The 16,717-nt window shown below is 40.2% G+C and overlaps 1 protein-coding gene across 4 annotated transcripts in view; it reads right to left on the reverse strand.

Annotated features, from left to right (window-relative positions):
• Window positions 1-16,609, reverse strand: part of atg5 (ATG5 autophagy related 5 homolog (S. cerevisiae)) — a 41,605-nt gene extending 24,996 nt beyond the window's left edge. Inside the window, exons 1-6 of one of the 4 annotated variants that reach the window (XM_037784152.1) lie at window positions 16,491-16,609; window positions 14,820-15,020; window positions 13,877-14,004; window positions 11,828-11,906; window positions 10,838-11,000; window positions 6,739-6,833 (exon numbers count right to left, since the gene is read on the reverse strand). In XM_037784152.1, the coding sequence (XP_037640080.1) occupies window positions 6,739-6,833; window positions 10,838-11,000; window positions 11,828-11,906; window positions 13,877-14,004; window positions 14,820-14,927 (573 nt within the window). In that variant the 5' untranslated portion in view covers window positions 14,928-15,020; window positions 16,491-16,609. Of the gene's footprint in view, window positions 1-6,738; window positions 6,834-10,837; window positions 11,001-11,827; window positions 11,907-13,876; window positions 14,005-14,819; window positions 15,021-16,397 lie in introns of all 4 variants that reach the window. The other 3 variants (XM_037784153.1, XM_037784154.1, XM_037784155.1) reach the window with 3 other exon arrangements.
• Window positions 16,610-16,717: the final 108 nt, after the last annotated feature.

Consider the following 16,717-nt stretch of genomic DNA (forward strand, 5'->3'; position numbering starts at 1 on the left):
TTAAAAGAAGGATAGTAATTTTCACTTTCCGCGCAGCGAGACGGTCGGCCCCCTCTGGCTCTTTGAATCACAGAGTGGCGTCACTGCTGGAGCAGGAAGATGCACTGGCAGCCAAACGAGTCCTGCCGCCAGACGGAGCCAAGGGCGCGGCGGGGCCGATGCGTACTACATGCACAAGCACAGGGCTCAAATGGAAGCAAATGAAATGGCAAAGACGGGCAACAGAAGCTTGCAAAGACAGATGACAGATGTGCGCGAGCGAACAGAAACGCGGGGGTGCATGTATGGAACAATTTTAATTAAGGAAATGACGTAAAAGTAACAATGGAAAGTAATGGAAAGTAATGGAAAGTAATGTAAAGGGAGAGGAAACGTGCCAAAAATAGCTTATTATTCAGAATATCAATGTCCCGGATATATGTAGATTATGTAAGACATTTAAAACATTTAAAAAGTAAATTAAAAGAAAAATAAAGTTGTTAATTTGAAGGATATAAAGATTTATATCAGGCCAAGGAAGGTGGTTAAATTACGTTTAACCTTCAGGACATAAGGCAGACATACACACACACACACACATAAATGTGTCGTCCATGCCCATGAGGTGTCTTTGTCTCCATGAGGAGTGCAGGCCAGACGGAAATGAGCCCTCTGTTATTTGGACTGAGTGTTGTCATTAATTCTGTCTGCATCAAACACAGCACATGTTATTTACACTAAAGACCACAATCTGGCTTTGAAGGACTCTGAGCATGTGTGTGTTTGTGTGTGTGTGTGTGTGTGTGGGAGGGGGGATCTTTCCTCTGTGTTAAGTCACCACAGTGACTTTCGGAGTGCCAAACAGCTTCGTTCTTCTCAGCGTTTCTGCACCTTTTTCCATCTCTTCAATCTATTTTCTTTTTCTCCAAGCTGAGCGTCTTTGCTGAGTTTTTTTATACAACCTGTTTCGTCTTGTCGCAGCATCTCTGGCTAACAAAACACTGGATTTTCTCTTTAGCAACGACATAATCTCCGTAAAGTTCCTAGGAATTTTGGATTATTTAAGAACTTAATTTATCATTTAAGTTATTTGCTTGATTTTGAGTGTAGAACTGAGAAAAATGCAAATTAATTAATGCAACTTGCAATTTTTAATTAACATCTTAAAAATCTGACAAACTGCCGATCTTTCGGAAGTTATAGCTGGCTCTGTTTTAAAGCTAGAGTGACGACACTGGTATCATATGAAACTAGAAAAGCTAAGGAATACTACTTGTCCATACTAGCTTGTCGGGAAGGAGGCTAAATAACACTCCAAACTTATGCTAAATTTTTTCGAAGAAAAACTGGCATGGCCGTTTTCAACCTCAAGACATGCCCACTTTATGATAATCGCATTCAGTTTGGGGCAAGTCATAGTCAAGTCAGCACACTGACACACTGAAAGCTGTTGTTGCCTGTCTGGCTTGAGTTTGAGTTTGAGTTTGCCATGTTATGATTTGAGCATTTTTTTAATGCTAAATGTAGTACCTGTGAGGGTTTCTGGACAATATTTGTCATTGTTTTGTGTTGTTAATTGATTTCCAATAATAAATATATACATACAATTGCATAAAGCAGCATATTTTCCCACTTCCATGTTAATAAGAGTATTAAATACTTGACAAATCTCCCTTTAAGGTACATTTTGAACAGATAAGAAATGTGCGATTAATTTGCGATTAATTTGCAATTAATTTGCGATTAATCACGATTAACTATGGACAATCATGCAATTAATCGCAATTAAATATTTGAATCAAACGACAGCCCTACAGTAAACATTTACAGATAAAATGTTATAAAAGTTGTTGTTGATGATGTTATGAATAAGTTTTCTAATAGTGAATAAATATGACACTGTACAAATAAATTCACTAAGAAGTCAAACCAGCGCAGCAAACTTCACTTTGATGCGCAGCAAGACAAAGACCTTAACTCAATTTTAGCATTAGAGTGCAGTGAAACAAAGACAAAGACCCGTAACTGATGTTAAGGAATTCTAACTTGGCTTCTCTGAGTGCTTTGGAAGTTACGGTAAATACAACCCACTATTTTCTCCTAAAAACAACACAGCTGACGCAGGATATTGTCCGGGAAATTGGTGTCATGTTGTTGGTCATCATCAGTCATATTAAGATTACACACAAAGTTAAATGTTGAGATCTTGGTACGTGCAAATTCAAAACTTCTGTGGACACTTTTGAGCGGTGAAAGTAGTTGTGCCACAGCAAACTGCCACAACAAGTATTTTCAAGATCATAAAGAAAAGATTTAGTTTCCACTTTTTCTTTCCAGGCCTCGTTTGGTTGTAAATAATTTCGCAGTTTGTAAGATGGAAACCACACCATCTCCAAAACAATCCAGACTTTTCAGGAATGATGCCTTTTTTTTTTTTTCTCCCAATATGTTTGGAAATCACACAGTGAGGTTGTAACAGGCTTTGATGCTCCAATTGTCATGAAACCATCGGCTCATAAATGGCCGTGGAAACTTTCAATTCAGCCATGAAAGACACCCAAAACAGGAACAGTCTGGGTTTTTTTTCTACCCGCCAGCCTTTACACGCTTTTACAGCTGCGACAAGTGCATGTCTGAGAGGGCGGGAAGTGTTGGTGAGACTGCATGTTTCAGTCCACCACTTTAAAAGAGTCGCGTTTTATAACCAAACACAAGAATGTTTTTGTCTAAGTGTAAAATGGTTTATTTACGCGCTGAAGATGTGAAAGTAAAAACAAAAGCATTTATGAGCTTTTTTGGATTTCATGCGAGGCAGTCAGCGTTGATTGACAGCTGTACTCCCGCCCTCATTGTTGCGCAAAATGTAAATGCAGCCATATGTGGAGCCCAGCAGGTCTCATTAAAAACTTGACACGCTCAATAATAAATCATCCCAGTGGGAAATCACCAGCAGTCACAGCAGATATGTGACAGAAAAATATGCTTCACTCTCGCAACTAACCATTACATCGCAATCCTGTTCTGTTCTGTTCATCTACAAATCTCTCTCTGTTTCAGAAGATGACACTCCTCTCTGAAGCTATTTTTCTACTCCGCTCCGTTTTCTTACATTATTTTTCCAAACTTGTCTTGACAGGCCTTTAAGTTTTAATTCCTTCACAGGACTCAGTCGCAGCGAGGAGGCCTTTTCTGTTTGCTGTGATTTGAGATCAAGGCTAAACGCACACACATTCAGCCACTAGACTCAAAGCAGACTGTCAACATGTTTTTGTTGCAAAGATCCAGATGTTTTCCAAATCTTCATTTCCTTGACTGGATTGACACTCTTCAGTGTCCAGTGGGATTAAAAATTACTTTAAATTACATTTAATTACACTGTTGCTTCAGATTATTCCTTCACAATGACATGTGGTGTTGAAAATAACTTCTTAAGTCATTATGTGCAATTTCTGAACTGTTCCAAACCGTAGATGTTGTCAAATTTACTCTCCGTACTTTTCCAGTCTTTCCTGATCTGCATAGAGAAACCCCCCCACCCCAACACTTGACTCAAAGCGTGGCACTTTTCCCCTGCTGTCTGGCTCGCAGTGTGCTAATGTTTTCCAGGCGAGAATCACTCGCTTATTCATCCCTTCTTCTTTCTTTTTTGTCCTCCGAAGGGAATTTTCACCTGAGTCAGGATAAAGCTGCGGAGGCTCGGCGGAAACACCCGACCCGAGGCCGCTTGTCTGACTGCCCACGCCTCTTCATCCCGAAATTAACCCTGAGGCTCACCCACTGGCTCATCTCGGTTCAGTGGAATTACATACAAACATGGGAGAGTCACAGGTATCAAATGTACCGGAACCGATGAATAACCTCCAAAAAGCACCAGGGCAATGCGAGGTCCCACACGTCTCTCACAGACAGCGTTTTGTTTCTTGGCCTTTATTATTTAGAGACCTTTTTATTTGATCAGAAGTCACGAGAAAAAAACAGCTGTAAACATTCACAAGCAAATATACTACGGCTGTCAATCTATTAAAATATTTAATCACAATTTTTTATCTGTTCAAAATGTACATTAAAAGGGAGATTTGTCAAGTATTTATTACTCATATCAACATAGGAGTGGGAAATATGCTTGCTTTATGAAAATGTTTGTATATATTTATTATTTGAAATCAATTACCAACACAAAAAAATGACAAATATTGTCCAGAAATCCTCACAGGTACTGCATTTAGCATAAAAAATATGCTCAAATCATAACATGGCAAACTCAAGCCAGACAGGCAACAACAGCTGTCAGTGTGTCAGTGTGCTGACTTGACTATGACTTGCCCCAAACTGCATGTGATTATCATAAAGTGGGCATGTCTGTAAAGGGGAGACTCCTGGGTACCCATAGAACCCATTTTCATTCACATATCTTGAGGTCAGAGGTTAAGGGACACCTTTGAAAATGGCCATGACATTTTTTCCTTGCCAAAATTTAGCGCAAGTTTGGAACGTTATTATGCAACAAGCTAGTATGACATGGTTGGTAACAATTGATTCATTAGGTTTTTTAGTTTCATATGGTACCAGTATCTTCATTCTAGCTTTAAAAGTGAGCCAGCTTCAACCAAAAAATCACAAGTTGACTTAATGTGTTACAGAAATTAGTGGTGTTAAAACAAATTTGCGTTAAAGCGTTATGACAGCCCCGATATATGCATAATGAATGTCTCTTAATTGTTTCACTTATACAGATGACAACTGAAAGAATGACGCAGAAAAGCAAGTTTGATTAAACTGTCATATGTAAAGAACTATGGAAAAAAAACAACCTGACTCATGAAGTTTCAAGGCGGGTATTATGGCTATTATAAAGGTTGTTTTTCTCGATTATAAAGAGACTATTGTTATTTCTTCAAGTGATGAATATGTCAAGAGAAGGTCACACACTCCTCAGTTGCACAATGTGGAAAACTGACGTGTGACTGACTGAGTGATGAAATGATTTTTACCGATATTAAGACTGCCTGTAGGTATATGCGGGTGCCAGGAAGGGGCACGATGTACCCATCATGGTTCCTAACATGATCGGAAATGATGACGTAAGTAATTTTCAATACTTTTTATTTTCCAGCTGCGTATTTTGATAGATTGTTATCTGTAATAACTTAGTAGACAAAATGAGCCAGTGTATGGTTGGGCCTGCACCAGACAACACAGAGGGATTTTCACATATGCAGCCATCTGGCTACATCTACTGGGCTGACGGGCAAACTTCAGCTTTACTCTCTCAAGAGACTCAAAATTTACCAAACTAAAAATGAAGTTAGGAGAAACTGTTATTTTAAAGGTTCAGAGTGTAGAATAAGAATTGTTGTGTTTTCGTTACCTTAAGGCTGGCGCACACTAAAAGATTTTGAAAATGTGAGAGACTCCACACATAACGATATGTTATGTTAAATTTAAAGCTTCAGTAGGCAGTATATTTTTGGCATCACTGGGCAAAAATTCTATAATAACCTTTCAGCATTTTGTAATTCAAGTGTTCTGAGAGATAACTAGACTTCTGCACCTCCTCATGGCTGTTTTCAGGCTTAAAAAAATCTAGGGTTAGGGTCATTTTACAGCTAAACGGTAACTACAAGATGTTTCTGAAAACATTTGAGGCGAGAAATAGGCATTACAGTAAGCACATATTGATTCATATTTGATCAGCGCTGCCATTGGAGTTTGCGAGTGATAGACAGCTGATCAGAGACAGCAAAGCTCCAGCTTGGCTCTGATTGGTTGTTTTCCTCTGGTCTGTGAAATCTCGCACTACTGTCAGGATATAGTGACTGTTTTATAAAAATAACATTTTTTAATCATATGTGGAGAGCACCAATTTTGGCCAAAACAGCACAGCACACACTAACAGATTCCATTCCATGATCCATCCATGAACAACTAGAGTGCCGACTAAAAAAAAGTTAGTTTTTGCACTACTTTGTACTGAAAATTCACAAAGGATGGATGGATGAAGCCATGAAGCCATGGAGACACGTTAAATACACACTTGCGTTGTTGCCACAAATCAACAAGTTAGTCCTCCATTTCTGAGGTCCATCTTACTACTACTTTATGCTTTGCGTTTTGCATCAGCCCATGCATTAGCTGCAGCCGCCATGACGGTGGTGGTTGTCCTTCAACTTCAGTCAACTTGGTTCCCAATTGGCTATCGTTCTTTCCTACGTGACTGCATGTTGGGCTGTCCTCGGGGTTCCCCACGTACAACAGGATATCCGATCGGAAATAATGAACACGGCCAGGATGGACTTCCGAGCTGATCGGGTGATGTAATAAAACACTCTTAACATACCTCACACCACAGGAACATCTGGAAGGATAATCTTTTGAATCTTCAAAAAATCGGGGCTTTGCTGACAATTGTCAGGGGGGGGGGGGGAAATCGGGCGCAAAATTTGCTTGATTCTCGTGTAGTGTGTACCCGGCATTAGAATGAGCCTTTCATGTATACATAGGAAGCGGGTCCTCTTCCACTGAGGCCATCATGTTGCTCTGCCATGTTTCTACAGTAGCCCAGAATGGACAAACCAAACACTGACTCTACAGAGGGCCTTTTTCGCGAGTTTCACGGCGAAGTAGGTTCTCATAGGTGCTTGGAAAAGGAGGGTGAGGGGAGGGGTATTCAGTTGGTTGTAATCTGCAACCTTGCCACTAGATGCCACTAAATCCTACATACTGCTCCTTTGAAGGGTTGTTGGTGTGTGTGTGTGTTACCTGGTATATCCTGAAGGGGATGTATCTGAAGCCTCCCTCATCGGTGGGATATTCCATCAGCTTCCTGTTTATGGCCCAGAACTGGTCAAACTTATCTGTGACAACACAAACACACACAGCTCAGCAATTGTAGAATGTCCTGATGATAAGACATGTTGATTTGGTAGTATCTGTATAATCCTTCTCCAGGAAGTGAGGGATATAAAAATAGAACTTCTGAGCCTCTGTATTTTTGCTTAGACTTTATCTCGAGTGTTGATGGAGCAGCTGCATATCCTGGCACTGAAACTCCATTCAGAAAACAAGGAATTTAAAAGTTGTTTGCATGTCGTCTTGGTAACAGACCTGACAAAGCATGAATTCAGACTTTTTACAAATCAGCATTATAATGTTGTTATTTCGGCATTCTTCTGATCCCTTTATTGCAATTATATCACAGCACAATCTGTTTATTTTGGGTTCATACCGCAGTAGCGACATGTGGCTTGCTAGATAAAGTCAGTGCAATGGCACTGTATGTGAATACAGCTCGCCTCCGCGTGATGTTATGAACCCAGACAAGACGGCGTCTGGTTTTCTGACATATCTGGGACTTCCACAACATGTACAAGGCAGCAACAGTGGTTATATCTTTCATGGTTGATGGCAGAAATGGCGGAAAGAAAAGTTGTCGGTATCTATGAAGATAAGAGCGCGTCTAGCGTGAATCAACACAAATGATACCGGCGGTCCAACTCCCACGAGTAAAGCGAGGCATAAATTTGCTTCGCTCTTGGTGTGAATGCAACATAACACATGAGTTTGGTTGAAGGATGACCTCTCATCTTCAAAAATGATTCCACCCAGCATGTGCTAGTTTCAATCCCTCCGTCTCCCCTTCGTCTCTCGCTTTCACATGAACCTTCGCAAAACGTTCTGTTTTCTCTCTCCTGGATGAAAGTACAAGCCATCCCCGTTTCTCTCTCTGTTTCTGATCTCTTTTGGACGTGAAAGTTTTGGTTCAGAAAAGGTTTCATCTCTCACTTTCATGAGTAAGGCCAACTCCTTCTGTTTGATTAGTTCATTAGTATAAGTCTGTTTCTGTGTTTAATGCAGTTATAAACAGTTTGACAGGATGAACTTTTCATTCCATAGCATCATCTATTAGTCTCCTAAATTAATGTTTTTTTGTTATTATTATTTCTTGTATTAAGATGCGTCAGTGATCCCTGAATTAGTTTCATGGGAAAGTGGAAGAGAGATACGCAGCTGAAGTTTTATGGGTTTGTCAGCAAACCGGTTCAAAACATTCTCGGTGCCTCGTGCACAGTTTTGACAGTTACAAACAATTATACAAACAAATTATCTACCATCATTTGCATTGCAGTTAGTTTACTTTCCTGTGTTTATTGGGACATAGGAACTGTTTCACAAACAGCAGCTAAGTATCAAATTGAAGGGAGATAATCAATGAGTGAAAACTACATTTATGTAAAAGAATTAATAGTACAAATACAGCTTTCTGTCTTTATTTGAGAGCCAGTGGTGTTCATTATTTGAGGATTGAGAGTTTAATATTTGCTAAAGTAGTAAAATTATGAATACTTCTGACATCATGAAGCATTACCCAGCAGCAGAGTATGAAAAGCCTCCCCTACAGCAGCAAATACACTATTTTCAGTGTTTTACCACACAGATGGATACAGCATAATGACAACAAGATATTTAAATATATGCTAAAGCCAACTTGAGGCATTCATGCATGTGGGAGTGTTATTGACATTATAATAAAAAGCTTGCATGGCTTGTTCATTCAACAATAGAAAGTACTTTTGTGGTTTATAAGTTTGTAGAAAGTCGATTAATTGATTTGTCGATTGACAACCCATCTCCCTTCCAAAGATCTGGAGAGAGTTAGTGATGCTTTTATTACCTCTCGGTTAGACTACTGTAATTCTTTGCATGTGGGTGTAGAACAGTTAAAAATGCAGCTGCTCGCCTTCTAACAGGGAAAAGAAAGCGTGATCACATGACGCCAGTATTGGCCTCCCTCCACTGGCTTCCTGTCTGTTTCAGGATTCATTTTAAGATAGTATTGCTTGTTTGTAAGGTTTTAAATGAGCCGGTGCCACCTTATCTCGCAGAACTCTTGCATCTTCATAACTCCAGTTAGAGCGCTGAGGTCGACCAACCAGACGCTCTTAGATGTTCCAAGATCCAGGCACAAAAATAGAGGCGACCGAGTATTTGCGGTGGCCGCCCCCCAATCTCTGGAGCAGCTTACCTATTCATATAAGAGCATCTCAGACCCTTGAAACGGTTAAGTCGCTGATAAAGACCCACCTCTTCCCGTTCGCATTCAATTCCAGTTGAGCTTGAACATCATCTTCTATTGTGCCACAATTCTTTTAATATTATGTTTATTGTTTTCTTGTATTCTTATTTAGTTATTTACTTGTATATCCATTTACTTGGTATTTTGATCCTGTTCAGCACTTTGGTCAACTGTGGTTGTTTTAAATATGCTATATACATAAATTTGACTCCAACAGAATATTAATCTGCAAAAATTTGGATTATGCTGTTAATAAAGCAAAAATGTCAAATATTTGCAGGTTCCATCATTTTAAAATGAATATGTTTGAGTTTTGCTTCTTCACCTTGGGCTTTCAGGACTGATGGGCATTTTTCACAATTTCATCATTTCACAGACTAAATGTGTGATTGATTAATCACAAAAGTAACCAACAGATCAATCAACAAGAGTTAAAGTGTGCTAATACTACTAATTCAAAAGGAGGAGAGGCATATATTTATAAATTAAAACAAGGTGACATAGTTAAATATAACTGACTGACCCAGAGGGCAGCGACATCAACCAAAGTGTTTATTGTTGCTGTGTTTGATCAACTTGACCTGCAGTGATTCCAAGAATCTCACGCCACGCTTTGAGTTTTGCTTTAAAGACGAGCACAAATCCACCACTGTGCCACCACCCCCAACCCCCCCATCTCCTACTCCCACATCACAAGCTTTCAGCGTTTCAGGCCCACCGCCCCGGATTCACCTACACAATCCACTGCTATAGAGTGCTCCATGGATGACGTATTTTTGTAGGCCAAACAGGAAGTCAGCATCACCCTGATTCCCTCGACAAAAAGCCAATGGGATTTTTCCATTTGGTTTTGGATTATTGCAGAAAATAAGCTCTGTGGCAAACAAAGTTTATGATACTTACACATTTCGTTCAGCAAGATAATCTCCAAAATAAACACAACTGCAATGGCCAGAAGTAAAAAAGCTAACGTTAGGCTATAAATGAACTACACCACGGTCACATGAGCGTGAGTATACACAACAAGACTGTAAAGGAGGACGAGTCGGCGTGATGACGTTGAGTAGTCTCATTAAGAGACGTTAAAATCTCTTCAGCTTGTGTTAAGCACAGGCCTTATTTCAGGCATCTAACTAAAAGCCCATTCAAAACACCCATATGCGAACTCATTTCCAGGTTTTAGGACTCATTCCTGCAGCACTCTATCACAACTAACGATCAATGAAAAATCAATCTGTCTGGACAGGTGGGTGGATACGGAAAAGGTGGGAGAAGTTCTGGAAGGCTTCAAAGACTATCAGACTTAAGGGAGATTTGCGTGTGTGTGTGTGTGTGTGTGTGTGTGCGCGCGAGCAGGAACAAGGAAGGAAGGCAAGAAGGATGTATTCTTTGTGTCTGTAAAAAGCACCACACCGACAAATGAGTGAATCTTTTGCAAACAATTATAAAAATATGTGTGTGTGCTGGACCATAAAATATGAATAATGCATACAGTGTGTGTGTGCAAGCATGAGTGAATCTGCGTATACTGTAGGTGTGTGAGCTTCAGGGAGACAACATGTGTGCATCGAAGTGTTAATGAGTGAATGTGTGTCGCTTCCCCAACAGCTGCTTGTGGTCTTTCTTCTTTGAAGTGTGTGTGTGTGTGTGTGTGTGTGTGTGTGTGTGTGTCTGCCCTCCTCACCTTTTAGCATGCTCATTCACAGCTGCTTATATAGAAATACGCATGTGTATGTGTGTATGTGTGTATGTGTGTGTGTGCGTGCGTGTGTGCGTGTGCCTCACCATTCTGCAGGCCCATCCACAGCTGTTTGTGGTCTTTCTTCTGCATGTCGTTGACGACTTGGCTCTTGTGCTTGAGTGCGTCGGCCTCCTTGATGCCGGACATGAAGTGGGCCTCGATAATAGAGTTGGACGGGCAGTGGAGCAGGTCACTATCTGGAAAATTCTGACACATGCACAAGAAAAAACATTTTATTTCAAGCTTCTTTTTGGCCACTAAGGGGCAGAAGAGCCTCACAACAAGCTAGCCAGCCCGTTCTCATTCCCAGGGGTTCAAATACCGATGCTTTGTCACGGCCGTCGGCGTTCGATACCGCTGCAGAAGGCTCCCTTTAGCGCCGGTAGGAGAAGCACCGGGCTTTCTATTTACTACAATGTAAACCCATCCGCAGAAAGTGCTGTGGTGACGTAGTTTAAAGAGTGAAAGACACAAACAGGGGGGGTGGGAGGGGAGGTGGATGAGTCCAACAAACATAAGGCTTTCATCCAGGAGACCGCTGTTAATGTCCCGTGCGTTACGTTTCACTTTCACGTCACAATCAGCTGTTCGTTCATGTCCCGTGTTCACAACGTCAAGTCACATTTGAACTGTAAAAACGTAGGAATTTAAACCCGACCTAGTTGTTTTTTCCTAAACCTAACTAAGTGGTTTTGTTGCCAGATCCTAAACAAGTGTTTTTGTTTGATTCACAACATTAAGCATGTGTTTACTGCGACCGGAAAGCGACACTGAGGGGTCTGACAAAGCGTCAGTATGTGACGAGGTGGGATGAGAACGTGTTGGTAGAGCTGCAGAGTTGGTGATAATTCTCTGTGAGTTTCTTCCCATTTCACATTACACGTGTCATCGTTTATATACAAATATTCACAAGTGGAGCTTTACAACATTTGTTTTTCTACATTTAGAATACACTTGGACACACAATTTACAGATAAAATATAAGGAGGGATACAGTATTGTATAGATGAACACACAGTCTGGTTGAATCTTACCTTAAAGTGCACAGTGATGCTCCAGGGTAAGACAGTGTTGGACGCATGGAGGTCAAACAGAACTCCAATTGGATAGTGCCTGGAAACAGGAAACACAAATAGGAAATAATGTTATTTAAAAGTGTGTGACTCCCATTAGTCACTTTTAAAGTGACCAACTGCATCGCCTGTTTTATCAGCCATATAGAGACTGACAACAGCATATGGCCTCCAAAGGAAATGTTTCACTCCTGAACACTGTGTATGCGTTCTGGATAAATGTTACCACTAATTTTTGACAAACTTTTTGTAGCAAAGGTTTAACTGTAACTTTTTATAAGCTTTAAAGTGCCAGCAAAAAGAAATGATGTCCGTTTTTTGTTTTCTTCTGATGCTCTTGAGTCCAGCGTTCTCTGGATGCAGCGTGTAAACTCCAGGAGACAGTTTACATTTCACTCCTAACATTTCTATTTGTCACTTCCTGTGTTTCAGCCAACAGGGATTAAATTATTTTCTTTATCGCAGCCTCAAATCAGATGAGTGTCTTTGAGGTATTTTCATGGTCAATCACACTTACTGACCATGTTAGTCGTTTGGGTCTAGTTCCCCTGAAGCCAACAAGCCAATTCGTACAAAACTGTGATTCAAAAACTGTCAAAACTAATGACAAACTCCCGGTACAGGTTACCAGACCCTGAAGTAATGTCTTAAAATGTTTATGTTTGTCAAAAAATCCAAAGGTATTATATTTACTATGAATTTAAAATAAGAAAAGAAAACAGCAGAATTTCACATTTGAGAGGCTGAACCCAGTAAACAGTTTGATATGTTTTCGTGATAACAAATAATGCAATGAATATTTCAACACTGAAATCTGTTAATTATTTTTCTGAATGTATTTCACTGGAATTACTGGAACCTTGATGCTACTGTAAACCACGTTCTGTGTAGCAATACTGACATCTTGTGGCTGAACTTTGTGCCTGCAGTCTGTTAACTGGCTGTGCTGCTGATCTCAGCAGACAGGCAGATTAGAAACTAACTAGAGCCAGGTTTCCAACTTTTAGTATCTAGACTTTTAGTCTCTGGAACTACTTTTCCAGGAACTAAAAGGTTACTTCAGTCAACTGTTGTCTTATTTTCCACCGTGGTCTAAAGACCTGCAAAGATTAGGCAAATTAGTCCGCTGATGTATGAAAAAGCAACATGACATGGGACGAGGGCTGCTGGTGGTCGCAGTGGTAAACACACTCTGCAGCCTGCAGTTCAGTGTGTCTGCCTGTTTCATCAAAAAAAAACAAGTTGGAAAAAATAAACCTTGGAAAAAAAAAAAAAAATCGGTTTCGTCTCAATGTGACAATATTTACTGCTGCATACTGATGCGCGTTGGATGTAATGAATGAAATGCAGCGCAACTAAGAGCATCTGTCTCCACAGTAAATCAACTAGGTCAACTAGGTGCCCATGGTTAACACCAACACCGACCCAGTTTCCTGCTAACGGTGCTAGTTGTAATATGGTGCAGATTTTGGGTCAGCCCAAAAGCATTTTATTGGAGGACATTTCTCAAGAGCAATCAGGAAAAATAAAAATGTAAATTCATGAAGAGAAAAAAGAGCGAGATGCTGATATGAAAATACACTAAATGGCTCTTCTGGAGAGTCATTCGGTTTTTATATATAGCACTTTTAAAGATCTGATTGTTTTTATACTGCTTTACTCTGTTAATATCCTATCATCCACCTTTTACTGTGCTGCACCATCGCACTTTGTTCACTGTGTTATGTTCTACGTTTGTGACTGTTTTTGTATGTCTGTGTTTGCACCTTGGTCCGTGTGCAACGACATTTCGTTTTAACCGTGTACTTTGTATGTGGAAAAATGACAATAAAGTTGAATTTGTAACTTGTAACTTCTAATAAATGTTTGACATATAGAAAGCAAAACAATATGAGTAGGGAGGCAAGGTAACACATTTGGAAATCCACCAGCGTACCAACCTCACAATGCACACATAGTCAGCCTTGTTTCCACTGAGAGAATCAATTCAACCAATGATCATTCTCTCACCATTTCAGCGGCGTCCCTTCATACTCGAACCACATCTCCTCCACGTCGTCGGTCCTCATGACTTTGTGGAAGTGTTTCTTCACCTTGTCTGTCACCAGAGTCAGGTAGCTCACCCTGGGTAACAGCAGCTGAGAGAGCCAGCAGGAGAGAGGAAGAGACGCGCTATTAATTATTACATAAAAAGAGACTATTATCATTGATAAGCAAAGTGTTTACGTCACTGTAGTAGAGAGTAGGGGTGTAAGAAAATATTGACAATATTGAGCATCGCAATATTAGGTTTTGTGATACTGTATTGATTCTCAAAAACACTATTATTATTGATTAGTATTGATTTTTAATAAATAGTTTACATGCAAAGATTAACTCAGTCAATACTCATTTGCAAAGAGATGCATCCTGCCCTCTCAAAGTAGTGCTATGATGTTGGATGTTACAGGGATTGTGATACGTGCAAATGTATAATACGTTTTTCAGATCTGATGCATATGGATGTGTGTTCTTTAAACTATGACAGTTTTCCTAAAGTTAGATTTAAAAAATTGCAATATTTCTATATTTCAATATTTCTAGTTTCTTTTCTTTATTTTTGTTGTTTGTTTTGTTCGTCAATCTGCCTGCTTCCCCATTGTGTATAACCTCACTCTGGTCGAATCCCAGTCAGACAGCCAGGGCAGGCTTAAGGTGTGGTGTGGTTTTCAAATTGTTTGCAGTGAAATCAATCACGTGTGACTTATAAATGTGTGAATTCACTTAGCGTGTTAACGCCTTGATTTGCAGTGTATTTCAGTGTGTAATTCAGCCCTGCCCTGTTAGTATAGCTGGGGTTTAAACAGTGAGTATGGAGGTGAAACTCTTAGCATAAGTGGCAAGAGCAAAAGCAAAAGTTAGGTCTGGCCTTAAGATTTTGTGGCCATGTGAAGTCAGAGTAAACTGCACTTACATAGTAGGGCTCGGCCTCTCTCTCAGTCACCTCATCCTGGTTCAGAGTGAAGCTGGTGGGGATCCGGCCGAACCAAACGTCTCTCAACACGTCCTTGTCATCTGCCATGCTGCTGCTGCTGCTGCTCCCAGTGGCACATATAGAAGAAACTCCACCAAACACAGACCACGAAGTCCAATGGCTTCAATGACAGCTTTCCTCCTGTCAACAACAACAAAGCAGCAGAGCAGACAGGCTAATGAAACTTTTAACAAACACAAACCCCCAAAAACAACAATGAATTGAGCAGTTGCTACACAAGCTAGTAAGGCAAGGCAGCTTTATTTGTAGAGCACATTTCAGCAACAGGGCCATTCAAAGTGCTTTACATAAACATTCAAGAACATTGCGACAAAATGCAAAAGAACATTAAGACATAATTAAAACAGTTATTAAAGATTAGAAAATAAAAACAAGCTAAAAATAAAAGCTGGGATAGAAGCTACAATAGAATATAACACACAAGAGTAAAAGCTCTAGTGCAGTATAAGATCATTATCTGGTTTAATAACAGGCAGCAGCAAACAGGAAAGTTGTAAGCTTTGATTTAAAACAACTCAGAGTTGGAGTTGGTCCTGCAGGTTTCTGGGAGCTTGTTGTTCCAGATATTTGGTGCATAAAAACTGAACATTGCTTCTTCTGCATGTTTAGTTCTGACTCTGCAGGACACTAAGCAGACCTGATTCAGATGACCTGAGAGGTCTGGATGGTTTATAGCATAGCAGAAGAGCAGAAATGTATTTTTGTCCCCTAAACCATTTAGTGCTTTATAAACCAGCTGGAGTATTTTGAAATCAATTCTCTGAGAGAGACAGGAAGCCAGTGTAGAGACCTCAGAACTGGACTGATATGATCCACTTTCTTGGTCTCAGTGGGGACTCTGAGAGGCAGGGAGCCAGTAGAGACATACACATACATATATATATATATACTGGACTGATATGATCCACTTTCTTGGTCTTAGTGAGGACTCTTAGAGACAGGGGGCCAGTAGAGACATACACATACATATATATATATATACTGGACTGATATGATCCACTTTCTTGGTCTTAGTGAGGACTCTGAGAGACAGGGAGCCAGTAGAGACATACACATACATATATATATATATATACTGGACTGATATGATCCACTTTCTTGGTCTTAGTGAGGACTCTTAGAGACAGGGGGCCAGTAGAGACATACACATACATATATATATATACTGGACTGATATGATCCACTTTCTTGGTCTTAGTGGGGACTCTTAGAGACAGGGGGCCAGTAGAGACCTCAGAACTGGACTGATTTGATCCACTTTCTCTAGTACCACAGTGGCTCATCATGTAATTCAGCTCTCAGTGAGCCACATTAATGTCTGTATTAATTCATAAGGAGAGTTATTACTGAGTTATAGTGCAGGAGAAGCCATCGAGACACCTGCTAGACTTCCCAACTAACTCCAAGCCTGTCAAAACTACGCAGATGCAATGCAGAAACTGACGTTAGCTTGAGGTGCTAGGTAAGCTAAGCTACAACATAGTAAGATCTGTTTACTTGCTTCCTGGGTGTTGTTGTTATTATTGTCCACAAACGTGAGATGTCTTGTGTGCGAGAGGAAGAGATGGTGATCTGTGAGGAAAAGCTTACTTTGTTGTCGATGTTTAGGTGCAATCGGCTTGAATGGAAGAGGAAGAAGAGGAAGAAGAAGAAGGAGAAGGAGAAGGGCCGTGGACTGTCGATGTTGTCATTCCCTCTGCTGTCACCGGAAAACAGCTGAAAACCCGCAGAACAGCGACAACTAGCGGTTAGATTTCGTTACTGCAACAACGACCACACAAAATAAACTTTTTATTAATTGTCAATAATCAATAGAA

This window comes from Sebastes umbrosus, chromosome 11 (assembly GCF_015220745.1).
Source record: "Sebastes umbrosus isolate fSebUmb1 chromosome 11, fSebUmb1.pri, whole genome shotgun sequence".
Taxonomy (NCBI): Eukaryota; Metazoa; Chordata; class Actinopteri; order Perciformes; family Sebastidae; genus Sebastes; species Sebastes umbrosus.